The 17,477-nt window shown below is 43.1% G+C and overlaps 1 protein-coding gene across 1 annotated transcript in view; it reads left to right on the top strand.

Moving 5' to 3' along the window:
* Entrep2 (endosomal transmembrane epsin interactor 2) overlaps positions 1-17,477 on the top strand; it is a 406,727-nt gene that overhangs the window by 170,335 nt on the left and 218,915 nt on the right. The window contains exon 2 of the mRNA XM_060367282.1: positions 8,510-8,566. Within this exon, the coding sequence (XP_060223265.1) occupies positions 8,510-8,566 (57 nt within the window). The remainder of the gene's footprint in view (positions 1-8,509; positions 8,567-17,477) is intronic.

Raw genomic sequence — 17,477 nt, 5'->3', positions numbered from 1 at the left:
AGACCTAATAGACTAGGATCAGAAGGAAGGAAAAGAAGGGAGGGGCATTCGTGGAGAAAAAGGAGGAAGGGAAGGATTGGGAGGGGAGGAGGGAGGGAACTACAGGGGGGATACCAAGTGAATAACGTGTAATTAATAAAAAATTAAAAAAAGAAAATAGATACTTTCTCTAAAATTCAAGATGTTTGATGTTTTATATCAATCAAATTAATATGTCATAAATCAGGTACAAATAAGATAATATTGACATAGCTACCAAATGACTGTAATTTATCCCATAGTTACAATAATAAATATATACAAAATAATTTTTCAAAGGTGTGACACATTGTACAATAGAAAAATTATTGTAAAATAGAAGAATTAAACATGCATATTGGAAGACTTAAAAAAACAGTTGCTAAACCTTAATGATAAAGATGTATGCATCTTACCCTTAAATTCTTCTGAACATACTGCTGCAGCATGCAGAACTGTGTGATGGCCTGGAACATGCTGCCCGTGTGTGCACATTTATTTAACCCTTCTTCCTGTATGTGGGCAGGGCTGTGGTTGAGATGGAATCCTTAAGTGAGTTACACTCTGATAAAGGGGAAGGATTTTGTCATGTACAGTTAGAAGCTCCTTATCTATGGGGCCACATTGTGGCTCTCTGACTCTGTAGGGAGATGACTCTGGCTTTCCCTGCATTTTTGCTACATTAATACTTTATTTAACATTTTTATTAATGCATGTCTTCCTCCTGGACTATCTTTTCATTCTTTTAAACACAATCCTGATATTCTCAAATGAATGTCCTTTGCTGTATAAAAGCTTTTCAGCTCCGTGAGGTCTCATGTATAACTGTTGGTCTTGGTGCGTGTGCTGTTGGTTTCCTGTGTGGTTGGGTTCAAGCCTATTCCTGCTTCCTCTTCTCTCAGACACCAGGTCTTACCTTACGTTGGAGTTGAGTTGTATGCAAAGAGATAGATACAGACCTATTTTTATTCTTGTACAAGCAGCCATCCAGTTTGACTATCGGCATTTGTTGTTGGTGGTGTCTTTTCTCCAGTGCATATTTTTTTGTTTCTTTGTCAAAAATCAGCTGTCCGTAGTTGTATGGACTTCCGTCTGTGTTTTCAGTTTGATCCCCTTGATGAGTATGTCTGTTTTTATGCCAATGCCGTGCTGGTTTTATGACTTTATCTCTGTAGTATAACTTAAACCAGGAATGGTGATACCACAGCAGTTCTTTTATTATTCAGGATTGCTTTATCTATCCTGTTTTTGTTGTAGTTGTTGTTTGTATGTTTGCTTGTTTTTGTTTTTTTGTTGTTATTTTGTGTGTGTGTATGTGTGTGTGTGTTTCTATATGACGTTGAAGATTGCTTTCTCATTTTCTGTGAAGAACTGTGTTGGGATTTTGATGGGGATTGCACTGAACTTGTAGATTGCTTTTTTTAAAATAATTTATTTAATTTTATTTTATGTGCATTGCTGTGAGGGTGTCAGACCACCTGAAACTGCTTACAGACAGTTGTGAGCTGCCATGTGGGTGCTGGGAGTTGAACCCTGGTCCCTTGGAAAGGCAGACAGTGCTCTTAAACACCGAGCCATCTCCCCAGCCCTGTACATTGCTTTTTAAGATGACCATTTTTTCTATATTAATCCTATCAACCCATGAACATGAGAGGCCTTTCTGTCTTCTGGTGCCTTCTTCAATTTCTTTTGTATTTTAAACTTTTTATTTTGAAAGCCTTTCACTTGTTTAGTTAGAATTATCTCAAAATTTTTTTGAGGCAATTATGAGAGGGACTATCTTCCTGATTTCTTTCTCAGTGTGTTTGTTGTAAATATTACTGATATTTACGTGTCAATTTTATATCCCGCTACTTTGCTGAATGTGTTTGCTAACGTGTAAGTTTCCTGTTGGGTCATCTATGTATAAAATTATACCACCTGCAAATAAGGATCCCCTTGATTGCCTTCAGTTGCATATTGCTCTAGCTAAAACTTAAAGCACTGTATTGAACAGAATGTAGACTGTACAAAAAAATGAGTTATCTTTGTTTAAATTGTTGGCCAGGTGGGTGCTACAGACTTCTCAAAATGTTAGAAGATATTGTCAGCCTTCTTGGTTAGCCTGTAGAACTTGATGGCAAGACCCTGTTCTTGAAGACAGCACATACTTGAGTAATAAAGCAAGTGTGTGTGGGGTGTGTGTTTGTGCGTGTAGGTGTGGGTGGGGGCATGGGGGAGTGGGGGGTGTGGGAGTGAGGGAGTGTTTCTAACATGAACTCTATTGCCTGCTTTTGGATCACTTCCCCTGGCTGGGCTACCTTGCCTGGCCTCAAGGAATTAAGATAAGAGCAGTCCTGACGTGACTTTATGTGCTGGGGAAGGTTAATGTGGGGGAGTGGGCTCCCCTTCTGGGAGGGGGGAAGGGAAATGGGAAAGGGGAAGGAGGGGATGTGGGAGGGACTAGGAGAAGGGGAGGGAGGAGGAACCCTCAGGATGTAAAGTAAATAAACTTTATAAAAAATTTTAAAAACTTAAAAATTCAAAACAAGCATGAAGAAATCTAGCTGGTGCTCTCCTGGAAGCTTCATTCCCATTGGCCAGCTTTCACAGTAGTTATGGATGCTACTGGAGGAGAAAATGAATCCTCAGTTTCATCCATATTTGAACCCTAAGAGCTACAGTAACCACTGGCCTAGTAAGATATAGCCACTAGTCGAAGAGTGGCACAAATATTACGGGAGTAACTAACTACTTTTTGATTGGATTTAAGGCCTACTCTGTGACATGGAATCCATACTTGATACCATCAATGAGACCACAGACCTGTGGCTAGCAAGGTCTTAGATCCTAGGGGAAAACTTCTCACTATTATTATGTCAAATGATCATAGCCATAAAATGACTCCTAATGACATATTGCTATACTCACAGGTCAGTCCACTGCTCAACCCTCATCAGAGAAGCTTCTTCTTTCCATAGATGGTAATAAACAGGGGAACCCGCAATGCAAAGAGAGTAAGAGACATTAGAATGCTCAGCCTTAAGTATGATATCTGTATTACCTCCCCCCCCCCCCCCCTTAAGGCTCAGGGATCTATGTTGAAGATGAGGCAGAAAGATCATAAGAGCCAGGGGTGATGGTTGACTCCAAAGAATTAGTGTTTTCCAAACACAGCAGGGCAGATGAACAAACGAACTCACAGGGATTGTGACAGCATGGACCATGTGACAGAAAGCTCAAGCCAGACATCATCCCATCATGGAGTCCTGCCCTTAGCTGAGGAGCTATTGGCGTTTGATGGCTGCTGGGTAAGAAAGTGTCAGTTTTCTTCAATGGAGTGACACCTGGTATATCAACCACATTCCACACAGACTCCGTGCCCAGGGGTAGTTCGGAAACACATTCTGGATCTGAATTTTTTTAAGAAAAAGAATAAAAAATTGGGGTAGAAAGGTGGGGGTCTTTGAGGAGTTGGGAATGAATATATATATACACACACACATATATATATACATATATATATATACACACACACACACATATATATATATACATATAAATTGTTCAGAATCCTCAAAGAATAAAATTTTTTAAAAATGGAAAGTATAGCTTAGAGTAAGAGTAACAGAGATAGCTGTCATGGACAGGATAATGAGGGAGGAGAGGCAGAGGAAAAGGAGTCTTCAGAGAAATGCTGCAAACAAAGGAAAATATCTGACCTTTATATCTTTTCAAGGGATAACAGAAATTCTCTACCATATAATGCAGTCCGAGATCGCCTATGTGACAATGAGCATGGGGGAGCGAGGTACTGCATTGGACCATAAATTAGAGGCTATAAAATCAAAGCACAGGTAGCTTTTGAACTCAGTTTCAAAGAGCTTGAGAAGGGGACACAGCCTTATTTCTGTGTCTGTGAGAGTGACACGTTAAGAGCTTTGTCTGGAGCACTGTGAGCTCAGTATGCTGGTGCAGACCCCATGAGGAAATGAGGTAGAGGAGGCGAGTGGCCACAGGTTGCAAGTAGCTGGTAGTGAGAGTTCAAGAGAAGAACGCAGTCACGGGCAGGGCTGGCACGATGGTGAGTTTGCTTCCTGGTGGTAGAGAAGAATGAGAGTATACAGCTGAATAAGCCCTGTTATGTGGCAGAAAGCCAGACGAGGAAAGGCTCACAGAAAAGAAAATGAAGCGGGGGGGGGGGGGGGGGAAGGAGGGGGAGAAAAGGGTCTATCCCTCTGTGTGAAACCAACCAGTAACGGCTTGAGACAGAGCTGCAGTCTGAAGTGCTGTGGCTCTTACAGCTCAGCAGGCATCATTCAGTCCACGCAGATCACTTACTCCATTTTTGCAACAGCTTCCTTCTCCAGGCATGGAGCAAACACGGCTTCTTGGCAGTGAGCTGACTTTGCAATAGCTGTTGGGCACACCTGCCATGTGTTTGGGGAAAGTAATTGAATTGGCACTCATCTTCCTTCTAGAAGGATGAGTCTCACTGCTTAAAATGTTGCCTCGTCATTTGCCTTTGAATCAGATCTGATGATCTGAACAAAATTCTTGATTGTAGGCATCAAAAGAACATTCTAACATTAAGAAGATGAGATCTACAGAGCTAGTGTATTCTGGGCCTCTCTCATTCCAGGCAGTGGTACCATCAATGGAAAAAACACTTTTGGCTGTAACAGGGCCATTACTACCTGACAGTCTATTACCCTGCAGCAGGAACCTCTGTCTCAACTCTAGTTTGATCTCTGACCTTCCCTAGGTTGGGTAAGGAAGCTGGGAAGAGGGAGTTGTTATCCTTTTAACTCTGGACATGCTTGCAAGCTCCCCTCTCCAAGCAGCAGCGTCCCGCCTTTCCCATTTTCTTTGCTTTTTCTTCCACAGCTGTTTAATTATATGCTACTCTTCTCTGACCTTCTGTAGTTTTTCCTATGTTCTTGGCAAATTGTGGACTTTGAATAACAAAACCGGTCAATTAAATGGGTCAGCGGTTTCACGGCCTGGTAATTTCACAGCTAGCTTGATTCCTCACAGGCATGATATAAAATAAACCTACAGAACTACCAACCCTCCACAACATGACATAGCTCCTCACTGGAAGCTGGAGTTGAGAAAAAATAAAAAAGAGTTCAAACTAAGAATCAATAGTCAAGGAATAGGGGCTCTGAAATTCTTTTCTACTGTGCTCTAAAGGATGGGCCTTGCTCCCTCGGGTCACAAATGGATAAGGGCAGGAAGCATCCCCTCAGAGGAGTTTTAAAAACCTTCTCTGAACTGTTCTGGCATGGCCCTTGCTGCCCTTAGAACTGACCCCAGAGTTTCTACCCTGGGAGGCAGGAAGCCTGCTGCTTAAGTAGAAGCGTGGGGAGAGGGTGGGAAGAGAGAGTCCCACTCCAGGCAGAGTAGCATATTCAGTAATTGGGATCTCACATAACCCCTAGAGGCCAATGTGTTGAAGTCTCAGTCTCTTGGCTGGTGCTGTTGGGAAATGGTAGCTGGAGAGGTCAAGTGGGAGACCCTCAGGTGTTGGGACACAAGCTCTTAAAGGGTATTATGGGGCCTCCTTCCCTCCCCTCCTTTGCTTTTCCTGAGGCTTTTCTTCTTTACACATCTTAATCATACTGTGCTATCCTCAACTCAGGCCTGGGCAACTGTGCAGCTAGTCATTCACTGGGACCTCTAGAACCATGAGTCCAGGGAAACCTTAGGTGTGTGTGTGTGTGTGTGTGTGTGTGTGTGTGTTATATGCATGAGTATGTGTTCATGGGTGCCCTATGTACCTATATACATGTCTGTGTGAGTGCACGGACATGTGGGGAGACCAGAGATCAGCACCGAGTATCTACCTCTGTCACTCTCCACCATACCTTCGTGGAGCAGATCTCTCATTGGACCTGGAGCCCATCAACTGGATAGACTGATTGGCCGGGGAAATCTAGGGATCCACATGCCTTTGCCCCCGCCTCTCAGTAGTAGGCTTACAAAAAGTGTGCCTCCAAGTTCAGCTTTTACATGGTCCCTGGGGACTGGACTCAGGTCCTCTTGGTGTGCAGCAAGCATTTTATCCACTGAGCTGTCTTCCTACTCTCGGTCTGTGCTCTATGTAAGCCAGTTATCTGAGGTATTTTGTTATGCTGATGCATACACCACATATTAATCAGATATCATTACCATACCACACAGAAGCCCATGGCTTAGATTTTTTCCCCCTCACAATTCTAGAGGTTACAAAGGCCAAGGCCAAGATGCCAGCAAGGTCTGTGTCTTGTGAGAGTTATCGTCTGGCTTGCAGATGTCATGGCTCAGAAGAACTTGATTTGGTACATGTGATTAGAAAGGAGTGAAGGGGGTGCTGGAGAGGTGGCTCAGTGGTTAAGAGCACTATCTGCTCCTCCAAAGGACCTGGGTTCAATTCCCAGCACCCACATGGCAGCTCACAACTGTCTGTACCACCAATTCCAAGGGATCTGACACCTCCACACTAATGCACATAAAATAAAATTAAATAAATTATTAAAAAAAAAAAGAAAGGAGTGAAGGGAGGGAGTGGGAAAGCCCCCATTTTCCTCAGCCAGTTCATCACATAGCCAGGGGTGAGTGAGTAAGCCTATTGTCTAAGCATAAAAGACAGCAAGGAACATTCTAATGGCTCAACACACAGAAGTCTCAATCCAGCTTTGCCACTTACTAACCCTAGAACTATGTAGAGCTATGAGCTCGGAAAATGATGGCAGTCTGGTTGGAATTTCAAGCCAAGCCCAAAAGAAGGATTTGGAGGTGAAGCAATGGAGGTTGAATTTGAAATGTCAAGCAGGAGATGGTGATAGGAGTTGTAACAAGATGTCCAGTAGAGAAATGACCGAATGATCTAACTTTAAAATGACTTGAGACTGTGGAGACTCAGTCTGGCCTTACAGAGGCTGCTGGGCATGTTTGCATATTGGAGATTGGAGTTGCGTGCTTGGTTCTGGAGGCCTTTGGAAGAATTAGACTCAGATGCCCAGAGGCCATAGAACTAGAAGGCAAAGGCCTCCTCAGCGTTAGAGAGAGAATATCATGAAGAGGTTGCCAGGGAGACCATGGAGGAGGGTAAAGGTTAACCGTCCGTGCTGATTGGAGGATTCATAAGCATTGGCTAAAGCCTATCAGGTCTATTTGGTTCTGCCAACTGCAGATGGGCTAAGGGTGAATGAAGTGGTGTTTTGAATGAGAATGACCTCCATAGGCTCATATGTTTAAAGACTTAACCATCCCTTGGTGGATCACTTGGAAAGGATCTACCAAGGTGTGCCCTTGTTGGAGGATGTGTGTCCCTCGGAGTGGGCTTTGAGGATTTAAAAGCCCACACCAAGCCCAGTCTCTCTCTCTCTCTCTCTCTCTCTCTCTCTCTCTCTCTCTCTCTCTTTCTCTCTCTCTCTCTCATGCTCCCAGTTCCTCATTCTCGGCTAATTGCTCCAGCACCACTCCTATCTGCTTCCCACCATGATGCTCATGAACTAGTCCTCTAAGTCTATAAGCAAGCCCCAGTTAAATGACTTCCTTTATAAGAGTTTCCCTGGCCATGCTGTCTCTTCACAGCAACCGAACAGTTCTTGACTGGGGCAGTGACCAAGCTGACTTTGTAGCTCTGCCAGTAGCACCATCTCCACAGGTCTGGTGGACCCTAGTGGAGTCCCAGGGAAAAGGCATCCAGGGCTTTCAGTTGGTTCCATGGCTGCCGGACCGAAGCCCTCTCTGGCAGGTGTGTGTGGTCCACCTTCCCAGGATCTCACATCTAAATAGCTTATCTATGCTAAGGCCTCCTGAATAATTGTCTTGCACAGCACTCTAGAGCCTCCTGCTCTGCATCTGTTTGGATACAAGGGAGGGCTGACAGGGAATGAGATTTAGGCAGGAACGGCCAGGACAAAGGAGCATTCCTATGGAAAGGTGAGATTGTAAGAGGAACAGGTCTGGGAGGCGTTGGCTTCAGGTGCATTTTGAATGTGTTGAATGGGAAAACAGTGATTACCAGGAACACAAGCTACAGACAAGGAGATGCTTAGAAGAGATGACAGAGCCCTGGGCTGTGGAGACACCAACACAGAAGGCTTCCAAGGGCCACGTAGTAGCTAGTTTCCCATGGGCATGCAAAGAGGAACCAAAGATCTTGAGATCCTGGTGTTGGGGATTAGGGCTCTGAAAGGAGGTTGAAGAGAGCAGCTTGGGAAATGGGAAGAGCATAGGGTGATGGAGAACTGATGAGCCTTGGGTCGGGGGAGGGATCTTTTTGGTGCATAGTCCTGTGACGGGCAGTGTAGAGCAGCACCTTGCAGCATTTGGTGACCCCTCTGTGACCCTGCGAAGCAGAGTGTCTGTTATGTTGTGGAAGCTGACGCTACGTGTTGGCGTAGCTTTGCCTCTTGTGTTGTGTGGGTTTTACACGACCTTTCCTGGGTGGAACAGGTTGAAGTTGGTCTGAAAGATGACTTCCAAGTATCTCACCTCCCTCTGCTCTCCTTCCTTCCAGGTGCTGTTGTCTGGACTCATTGGCGTTGTCTCCTGGAAGAGGCCTCTGTCACTTGTGGTAAGTGGTCCCTGGAGCTCCAGGTGACCTTGGACATTATTCTGCCTGCAGAGGAGTACTCTGCAGGCTGGGGTGGTGGCAGCTAGCGCACAGCTGTTGACAGGAGGTGTTGGGTAGTGTCGGCTACATACTGATAGGCTCCCAGCATTGGCATGCTCTACTTCCCAGCATGCTCCTTTAGTGATTCCTAAGACAATTCTGTCAACGAACTTTATCTGTTCGCTTTGCTCTAGTGACGGCTCTTGAAGACAGAGAACAAAGACAGTTTGAAAGTCTTTGAAAGGATGCTGATGCTTTTTCCAGACACTAATATCTGTGTGTGCCTGTGCAAATACTTACATGAAAGTGTAGGGACAACACACCTTCTACCAGAGGTCAAGAAATGTTAGTTCTTTCGTGCACTTTATAAACTGCATTGGTAAAGATTCTTTCTTGAGTAGAACCATTCCTGGGCAGGGTATGGAGGTGTGGACCACCAGGAGTGGGGATGGATGATGGGTTTTCCCTCTGAGAAATACCCCAAGCATCTGCGTGTGTATTGATCTGCAGCCTGGTCTTCTCCATGTGTGCATTAGTATATTGATGTGTCTGTGTCAGGACTAGAAGAAGAACTTTGATGGGCTCTGCACAAGGCAGTGTGGTTGTGTTCTCCTTTTGTATTAATCAATTATTTAAGATCTTGTCTTAAGTGATAGGACTTGGAGATAATGATGTGTGCTAATTATTAATGGAAATGGGGGCGGGGCGGAAACAAATGTGTTTCTGAAAGATACTTCCTTCGTGAATGTGACAGTCATATCCTGAAATGGTGTCAGAGGAGATAGTGGCTTGGATTTGGTTGAGTCTCCTCTTGTGTTCAGCTCACAGAAGAGATTTCCCCTCTCTCTCTCTCTCTCTTTTTTTTAAATATAGAAAATTTCAAATGTGCAGAAAAGTGGAGAGAAAGACTTGCATAGTGAGTCCTGGTATACCCTCCACCCAGCTTCAACAACAAGAAGAACCCCACCTGGTTGTTCTTGTTTCTTTGCACCCTTATATCCCACCCCAACCTGTCTCGCTCTTGGATGGATGACCTTATGGCAAGTCCAGCATGGAGATGGAGAAGCTGGTTTTGTGAGGAATGGTTTGGCAGTACACACGCTGGCTGGGGACCAGCCATAACTTCTGAGCTGTCCTTAGCAACACCGAGACAGTCTGTTCCATTATCTGAATACCCCCACAGGACAGACAGATTAAGACCTCTGATGCCAGCCACCTAACAAAAGAAAACTGTGTTCCTTAGGATGGTTGTAGAAAGATACAGCCTTAGTCACCGGGCCAACCCCTTGCTCCACTTCCTGTCCTGGGCCCAGGGTGGAGATCCTCTTGTGGTGGCCAGCACGCAGGTGCCTGAGAAATGCCTTATGGATGTGGCTCAGGTGTATCATGGAAAAGCTGGAAGAGAGGTTTTGGAGCCATGTGCAGGGAGGAGGGGATGGCAGCTGGGCCTGTAGAGGCATTCTTCCAACTGCTTGTTCCTGAGTCCTGCTGGGTGATTGGTGTAGGACCAGCTGCTCTCTGGAAGGTGCTCACATTCACCTTGCTATGATTGATCTCCTCCCAGGCCCCAGCTGAGGATGAAGGGCTTCACTAGGGAAATGCTAACCATCGTGCCAAACCCCACATTTGTAGTGTCTCTATGCAGGGCAGGTTTACTCCCATTGGTTCTCCAGGGCAGACACCGCTGTCAGCAGATACTTTTTCCATAGAAGGTTCAGAGATCTTAACATCTGCCGCCCCCCTATTTCCTATGCCTCTGGAGTCAGTGGGATTCAGTGAGGAGGTGGGCCTTGGCCTAACGGTGATACACATCATGTGCACATCTCACAGGAAGAACTTGTCACCATATGCTGCGTGTCTGAACAGACATTTCTCAGAGGCAGCTACACATTGTAAGAGGGAGGGGAGTTTTGCTTGGTAGGTAGCTGTCTCTCCCGTAAGCATGTTCTTTTGTTTGTGTAGAATCAATGGATACAGAGACCCAACTCTCCATTCCTAAATATCTGCGTATCAGCCAGGAGTCCCCAGAAAATATAGCAAACAGGATACAACTAGCTAGTCTTTGCCCGCTCATCTATTAGGGTATTTGCTTTAGAGAATTTCGTGGGATTGTTAACGAGGCCGAAATACAACCCTAGTCTGCAGGTTAGAGCCTCAGGGGAGAATGAGTGTCACTTGAGTCTGAAAGGAGGTCCCTTCTCTTCAGAGGAAGTCATTCTTCTCATGAAAACATCATAGCAACATCCAAACTAGTGTTCCACAAAGTATCTGGCTGGGAGTTATATACTTGCCACGGTGACACATGAAAGGAGCTGTCACCCAGGATTCTTAGGTGAGTGACCCCAACTGCTCTCTCTCTGGTAACACCAGTGAAATAATACGGGTAATGACGGTGGCCGTTAGTTGAGTGTGATGTGTACACTTCTCCTCCCAGTAGACAGTAAGAATCAGCTTTGCATTTTAGAAGAGAAGGGGTAGCCCCCAGGCTTTAACAAAAGCCACCTTATCCTTGAACCCAAGACCTTGACTCCAAAATCCGCCTTTTCTCCATTCAGCCGACCATGGGTCTCACGGACATTCCCTTCTGCATGGTGTCTGTCCTCTAACCACACATCTTTTGCCTTGTTCTCCTCTGACCCTGCCCCACCCCAGCCTGAATACTGAGAGCCACTATCACATCCTTCCCTTCCCTGTCTTTGTTCATGCTCATCCACAGGGTCTCAGGTTTATGACTTCAGTATTTGTTCACTCGGTCTTCTCGTTCCCAGGGAGATCACTGGCCTCTGTTCTCCTCTAGTGACCACTAGAGTGAGTTTGACTTCTGTGAAGGAAAGAGACCCTCATGGTGGTTAGAAAGAAGCCGCGTTAGATGCCTGCAGGGGTCACTGGGTGATTGCAAGGATGAGTGACCCTGCTGATGGCAGGGATGGGTGTCTCCAGAGACTCCCACACATGAGCTGGTTGCAAACTGTGCCGTTTCTTCCTTTGCATGGTCCTGAGCATCTACACAGACTGTGGGCTGAGTGAGAGTCAAGACTTCTAACATAAAGCTGGTGACATAATGGAGGAAAAGGATCTGTTAGGGAGGAGGGAAAGGGACAGCAGGCATCTGACCAGTACTTGAGGAAGAAGACTTTGTAAGCATAGAGAGAGATAAATGCGCTCTTTCTCTCTTTCTCTCTCTCTCTCCCCCTCTGTGTGTGTATTCTGTGAGATGTGAGTTGTGGTATGCTGTGAGAGCCTTTCAGATGCCGAAAGCCGGTGAGTTCAATGACAATAAAGATAGCTTTTTTTTTTAAACCTGGTGTCATTTGTCATATGAAGTGACTCATATGATTGAGGGACTTGTTCTCTTTGTAGCAACTAATCCCGAGTTAGTACCCAGACCACACAGCTCTAAGTAGATGATTTGTCAAAAGACTCAAAAGAAGCAACTTGTGACATTTGTGATCCTAATGGCAACACTCTCATGTGTAATCACAGATAGCATTATTAAAAAAGATGTATGTAAACTAGCCTTGAGTCAAATCCTGCCTATCTTTGTAATAATTTTAACACTATTGAAAGACTACTATATGAAAAAATTTAAATACATTCTTAAAATAAAACAAACCATTTGCCTTTCTCCCCAAAAGAAGCTATGCATGAAGTTGAAATATTTTTATACGTAACAAATTATAGATTATCTCATGTCTCACACAGCATGGTGAATCTATTTTAAAGCGTTCTCATCTGAAGCGATATGGGTACCAGGGAGATTTAGGGGTGGATTTGGTATTGCCTGCCTTTTATGATAGGACTCTGGCTTTGTTGTTGTTTCCTGTCTTCACTGTACTATTTGTGGGATTTCCTAATACTTGCATGCTTTTTAGTTAAAAAAAAAACCAGTATTTTATACTGTTGTTGTCTTTTAATTTTAATTTAATTGATGATGTGCCTTTTGCCCTTTCTGTCTGTCTGTCTACCTGTGTGTCTGTGTGTGTGGGCATGCACCCATGCATGCTCATGTGTCGTGCCACAAGTGAGGAGGTCAGAAGACACCTGGAGGAATCACTTCTGTCCTCCCACCATGTAGATCCTGAAGACCAAACTCAGGCTATCAGGCTTGGCAGCTTCTGACTTCACTTGCTGAGCCATCCCTCCAGCACCTGTTAGGTTTTATTTTAATTATTATTGTTTTTAATCTTGTACAGTCTGTTTAGGTTTTCCCCCATTCATGTGGCAAAGTTTTATATACCCCAGGTCTCATCATGTAGCCAAGGATAGGTAGTCACTCTTTCAGTAGCAGTTTCTGAATGTTAGTATTTTCTGTTACGTGTGATCGTGCTTTGCCTCCACTGCTGGATGTGAGTCTGTTTGTTGTTGTTTTCGTTGTTGTTGTTGTTGGTGGTGGTGATGGTGGTTTGGTTTTGTTTTGTTTTTGGTTTTTAGTATTTCAATACAGAGTTTCTCTGTGTGTAGCCCTGACTTTCCTGGACTCATTTTGTAGACCAGGCTGGTCTCGAACTCACAGAGATCACCTGCCTCTGCTTCCCAATTTCTGGGATTAAAGGTGTGCACCACCATGGATGTAAGTCTGTTTATTGATGTCTGTGCTGTGGAACGAACTGTCAGTCTCCCCTGAAGCCAGTGTCATCCACTTTAAGAAGCCAGCCTTTCACAAGTCGTGGTTTTGTCTTGTTAATAATTTTCTTGGCTACTTCCGTGCACTTTTCTCTTTTATAAAATTTAGGATAAATGTACGAAGTTAACAAAATGATTGTGGCTTGAATTTCATCATGAATGGATTGACTTTATACATGAATTTCTGGACAAATTATAACTGTAATATCAAGAGACATTTTATGTTATAATTTCTGAATAACTATTAATATATTGATCTCAGACCTAGTAAATACGTACTGTGGAGACAGTCTCATTCTGATTATTTGTTTATTAGGAAATTCAAGAAAATTTTGCTGCAAGTTTAAATCATCTCTTCTTTATCCTTTTTGGTTTTTCTTTCTTGAGTTTCAAGCAGACATCTCTCCCGCTAAATTGACCTTCTAGGATCCTTAACATTTTCTATTATTTTCTCGTCTTTTTTTCTTTCTTTCTTTCTAGGTATGATTCCTTTCTTTTATTTTCTAAATAACTTATCTGGGCTTCAGCTACATTCTTTCTACTGGTTAACCCTAGTGTTGAATATTACATTTTGACACACAGCTGTGCAATTTGCTAAGAACTTTCTGTTGTTTTGGGATGGCTTTCTCTCTTTCTTTTCTTTTTTCTTTTTTCTTTTATAGCATCATTCATGTTTTACGAAACATGAACCTTGCAACCCACAGGTCAGACAATATCTTTTTCTTTCCCAGGCCCTCCCTTTTGGGGAGCAATCCCCTGTTGTCCACTTCTATCACTGAAAAAGGCTAGTGTGTGTATGGGTGTGTGTGTGTAAATGCATGGAGTAGGTTGGTGCGTTTCTTATGATTTCTTGGTGTATAGGAAGGTTGAATATATAGTCTCTCCCACTAAACTTCATTGTGATCAGCCTGACCCAGGATGAGAAGTCATTCTTGGTATCTGTGAATGTGGACACCAATGCTGATGGCATCATCTACTACAGATGCCCTCGGGGATAAAGTAACCTCATGGTGCCACAACCAGACCTATTTTCTGTTAGGCAAAGCTGCCTTCTCTTTTGGTCCCTATCATTAACTTTCGCCTTTGAAGGTTCAGAGTGACTTGGAACTGTGCTCATCGTGGGTGGATGATGGTGATGATGATGAAAATATTAACTGCTTACATTTACTGATCATTTCTTGGGTCCCCCTCTCAATGGTATGGTTATAGCTAGATTTAGTCATATCTGTAGATATAGATACAGGTATAGGTATAGCTATAGATAGATATAGATAGATAGATAGATAGATAGATAGATAGATAGATAGATAGATAGATATAGATTTCTGCAGCTAGGAAAGGCCTAGATATAAGCCCAGGGAATATGTTTCAGGGTCTGCGATCTTACCTCTCAGAGTTTCTGCTTCGTGCCATACATTGGAGCATCATTAGCCAATGCTACTCTACCCTGCTGTCTACATTTGTGCTGTGGAGCTCCTTTATCAGTGCTTTTTTATTAACTCCTTGGATCCTTTCTGTGGGTAGCAAGAGTGAGAGCTCAACACCTTTCCAAGGGCTTACTTGTTTCTCAAGTTTTAGCAAACTTAGGCAAACTACACATTTTTTATTTCAGAGCAGGGCTGTTGACCAAGGTATTCAGGATACTATTTGTAAATCTTGGCTGTCTTTTAGGTGTGGGTATGTTTTTGATGATTATATTTTCTTGATTGATGTATTGATCCATCATTGTAAAATGCCCTTCCTTGTTTCTGCTAACAGTTTTGTCTTAAAGACCATTTTATCTAGCATCATGTTAACTAAGCCAACTCTTGCAAGGTTGCAGTGCATCATGTTTCATCTTTTTGCTGTTTTTCTCTGTGTCTGTGAATATAAAGTGAGCCTCTTATAGACATCATGTGCTTGGGTTGTATTTTAAAAATATACATTGCCAGTGTCTGCCCTGTAACTGAAGGTATTTTTCCACTTAACATATGTTCTGATAAGGAAGAATCATGATTCAAACATTGCCAGTGTCTGCCCTGTAACTGAAGGTATTTTTCCACTTAACATATGTTCTGATAAGGAAGAATCATGATTCAAACTCTGCTTTCTAAGTGCCTTGTCTGTTAAAGTGTTTTTCTGTTCCTCTGTTGTTACCTTCTTCCTTTGCATTTTCTAGCATACTACTTTCATTTTATTTTAGGCCGAGCTGCCACTTTTCCCTTTGAGAGCCTTGAATCCTTGAGGACTGCCTGGCTACCCAGAACAATAGAAAAGGCATTACCTATTTTTGTGTAATTTTCTTAGTTATTGTTCTCCATAACAAGGTGGACATCATAACATGTAGCAGCCGATTTCAGATGAATACTAACTTAATGCCAATTCTATACACGTGCTGGCCTTCTGCGATGCCAATCTTCCTTCTTTATGCTGTTTTCTTACAAAGTAAATCTTTGTATGGTGTGTGCCCCTCACCCCACCCATGCAATCATTATTTTACCCAGTTGTCTTTTAAACCAGACAGGAGAGGAGTTATGTTTCTTTGCTATCTTTTTCTCTTATTTCTTATAGGATGTGTTTCATAGATAATGCTTTTAGTTTTTATTTTGGAATGGCTCAAATTTTCCTTCGTTTTAAAAGGATGGCTTTGCTATATATAGAATGTTTTATTCCTAGGCTTTTCTTTTCTTTTTTTTTCAGTTTATAGCCTTAAAATGCCCTGCGCTGCCCTTTATCATACGTGATTTGTGAGAGACCAGCTATTGATCTTTTGGGGATCCTTTGTGAGGGACCGTCACTTGTTCTTGCTTCTGTGATCTCTGTTTGACTTTAGCTTCTGACAATTGACCTAAGTTGTGTCCAGGTATCAGTCCTTTTGAGTTTGACCTACTTGTGATTCACTGGGCTTTGAAGTTTAGATTCATGTCTTTTATCAAATTTGAGAAGTTTGGGGCCGTAGCTTCTTCAAATACTCTTCTAACCCTTGTTTCTTCTTCTCCCCTCCCCTCTCAATGCTCTCTTCATGTGTGTTTTAGCCTTTTGGGTGGTGTTCTATGTATTGCTTAAGACAGTGGTTCTCCACCTTCCTAATGCTGCAGCCCTTTAATACAGTTCCTCATGTTGTGGTGACTCCCAACCATAAAATTATTTTCTTTCCTTTTTAAAAAAGAATGTTTATTTTTTAAATTTATGCGCCTTGGTGTTTTGCTTGCATATTTATCTGCATGATGGTGCCTGATCCCTGGAGCTGGAGCAACAGGCAGTTGTGAGCTGCCATGTAGGTGCTGGGAATTGAACTCCAGTCCTCTGGAAGGGCAACCAATGAGTGCTCTTAGTCACTGAGCCGTTTCTCCAGCTCCCATACAATTATTTTCATTGCTACTTCACTACTGTAACTTTGTTACTCTTATGAATTGTAGTACAGGTAATTTTGGAGATAGAAGTTTATTAAAGGGGTCACAACCCACAGGCTGAGAACTGCTAGCTTAAGGTTTGTTGTTTCTTTGCTCTTTGGTTCCCTCTCTGTCCAGACTTGATGATGTCGGCCTGCCTTTCAGGTCCTTGCTTTGTGGCTGATACTTTCTTCTCACCCCTGCCATTTTTTAAAAATATTTTCTACTTTCTTTTTTTCTATGTTTTTGTCCTGTTTTGTTTTCCCTGTATATTTTTTTTAGAACAAGATTTCTTTTAGGTCTCTTCAGTATATGTAAAAGAGTTGAGCTGAAATCTTTAAGCCCCACCATCTGACCTTCCTCTGGGACTGTTTACTCTGATTGTTTTTCCACTCTAACATGTGACGTGCTTGATACATCTTCACATGTTTTATAACTCCCTGTTGCAAACCAGACATTTTCAAGAGTATAATGTCACCTATGGCAATTAAGTTTACACATCTCCGTATTTAATTGTTGATACTGTTTATTGTAGATTTTGCCACCTGTTTGTTTAGTGATTTCTTAACAAATTATGTAAAGTAGGGTGATTTGTCATACGTGCTGCTGAATTGTCTAGTAAATCTAGTAGTTATTTTGATTATGGTTTGACAAAGATTCCTGTAAATGTGTGCAGCTAGTGCCTAGTCTTTGCTTAGGGGCCATGTGTGTCTTCTGGGGCATGCTTTGAACATAATTCCAAGCAGCTGACAATCTGCTTTACTGTTCATCTTCTGCTTACATGAACTCTAGACTTAGAGGCTACAGTTCAGAGCAGTCTCAATTCCACCCTGGGCATATACACATCTCCACATAGCCAGGTGGCAAACTGTGTTCCC

Source organism: Meriones unguiculatus, chromosome 14 (assembly GCF_030254825.1).
Source record: "Meriones unguiculatus strain TT.TT164.6M chromosome 14, Bangor_MerUng_6.1, whole genome shotgun sequence".
In the NCBI taxonomy this organism is placed as follows: domain Eukaryota; kingdom Metazoa; phylum Chordata; class Mammalia; order Rodentia; family Muridae; genus Meriones; species Meriones unguiculatus.
This window is presented reverse-complemented; position numbering and strand designations above follow the sequence as displayed.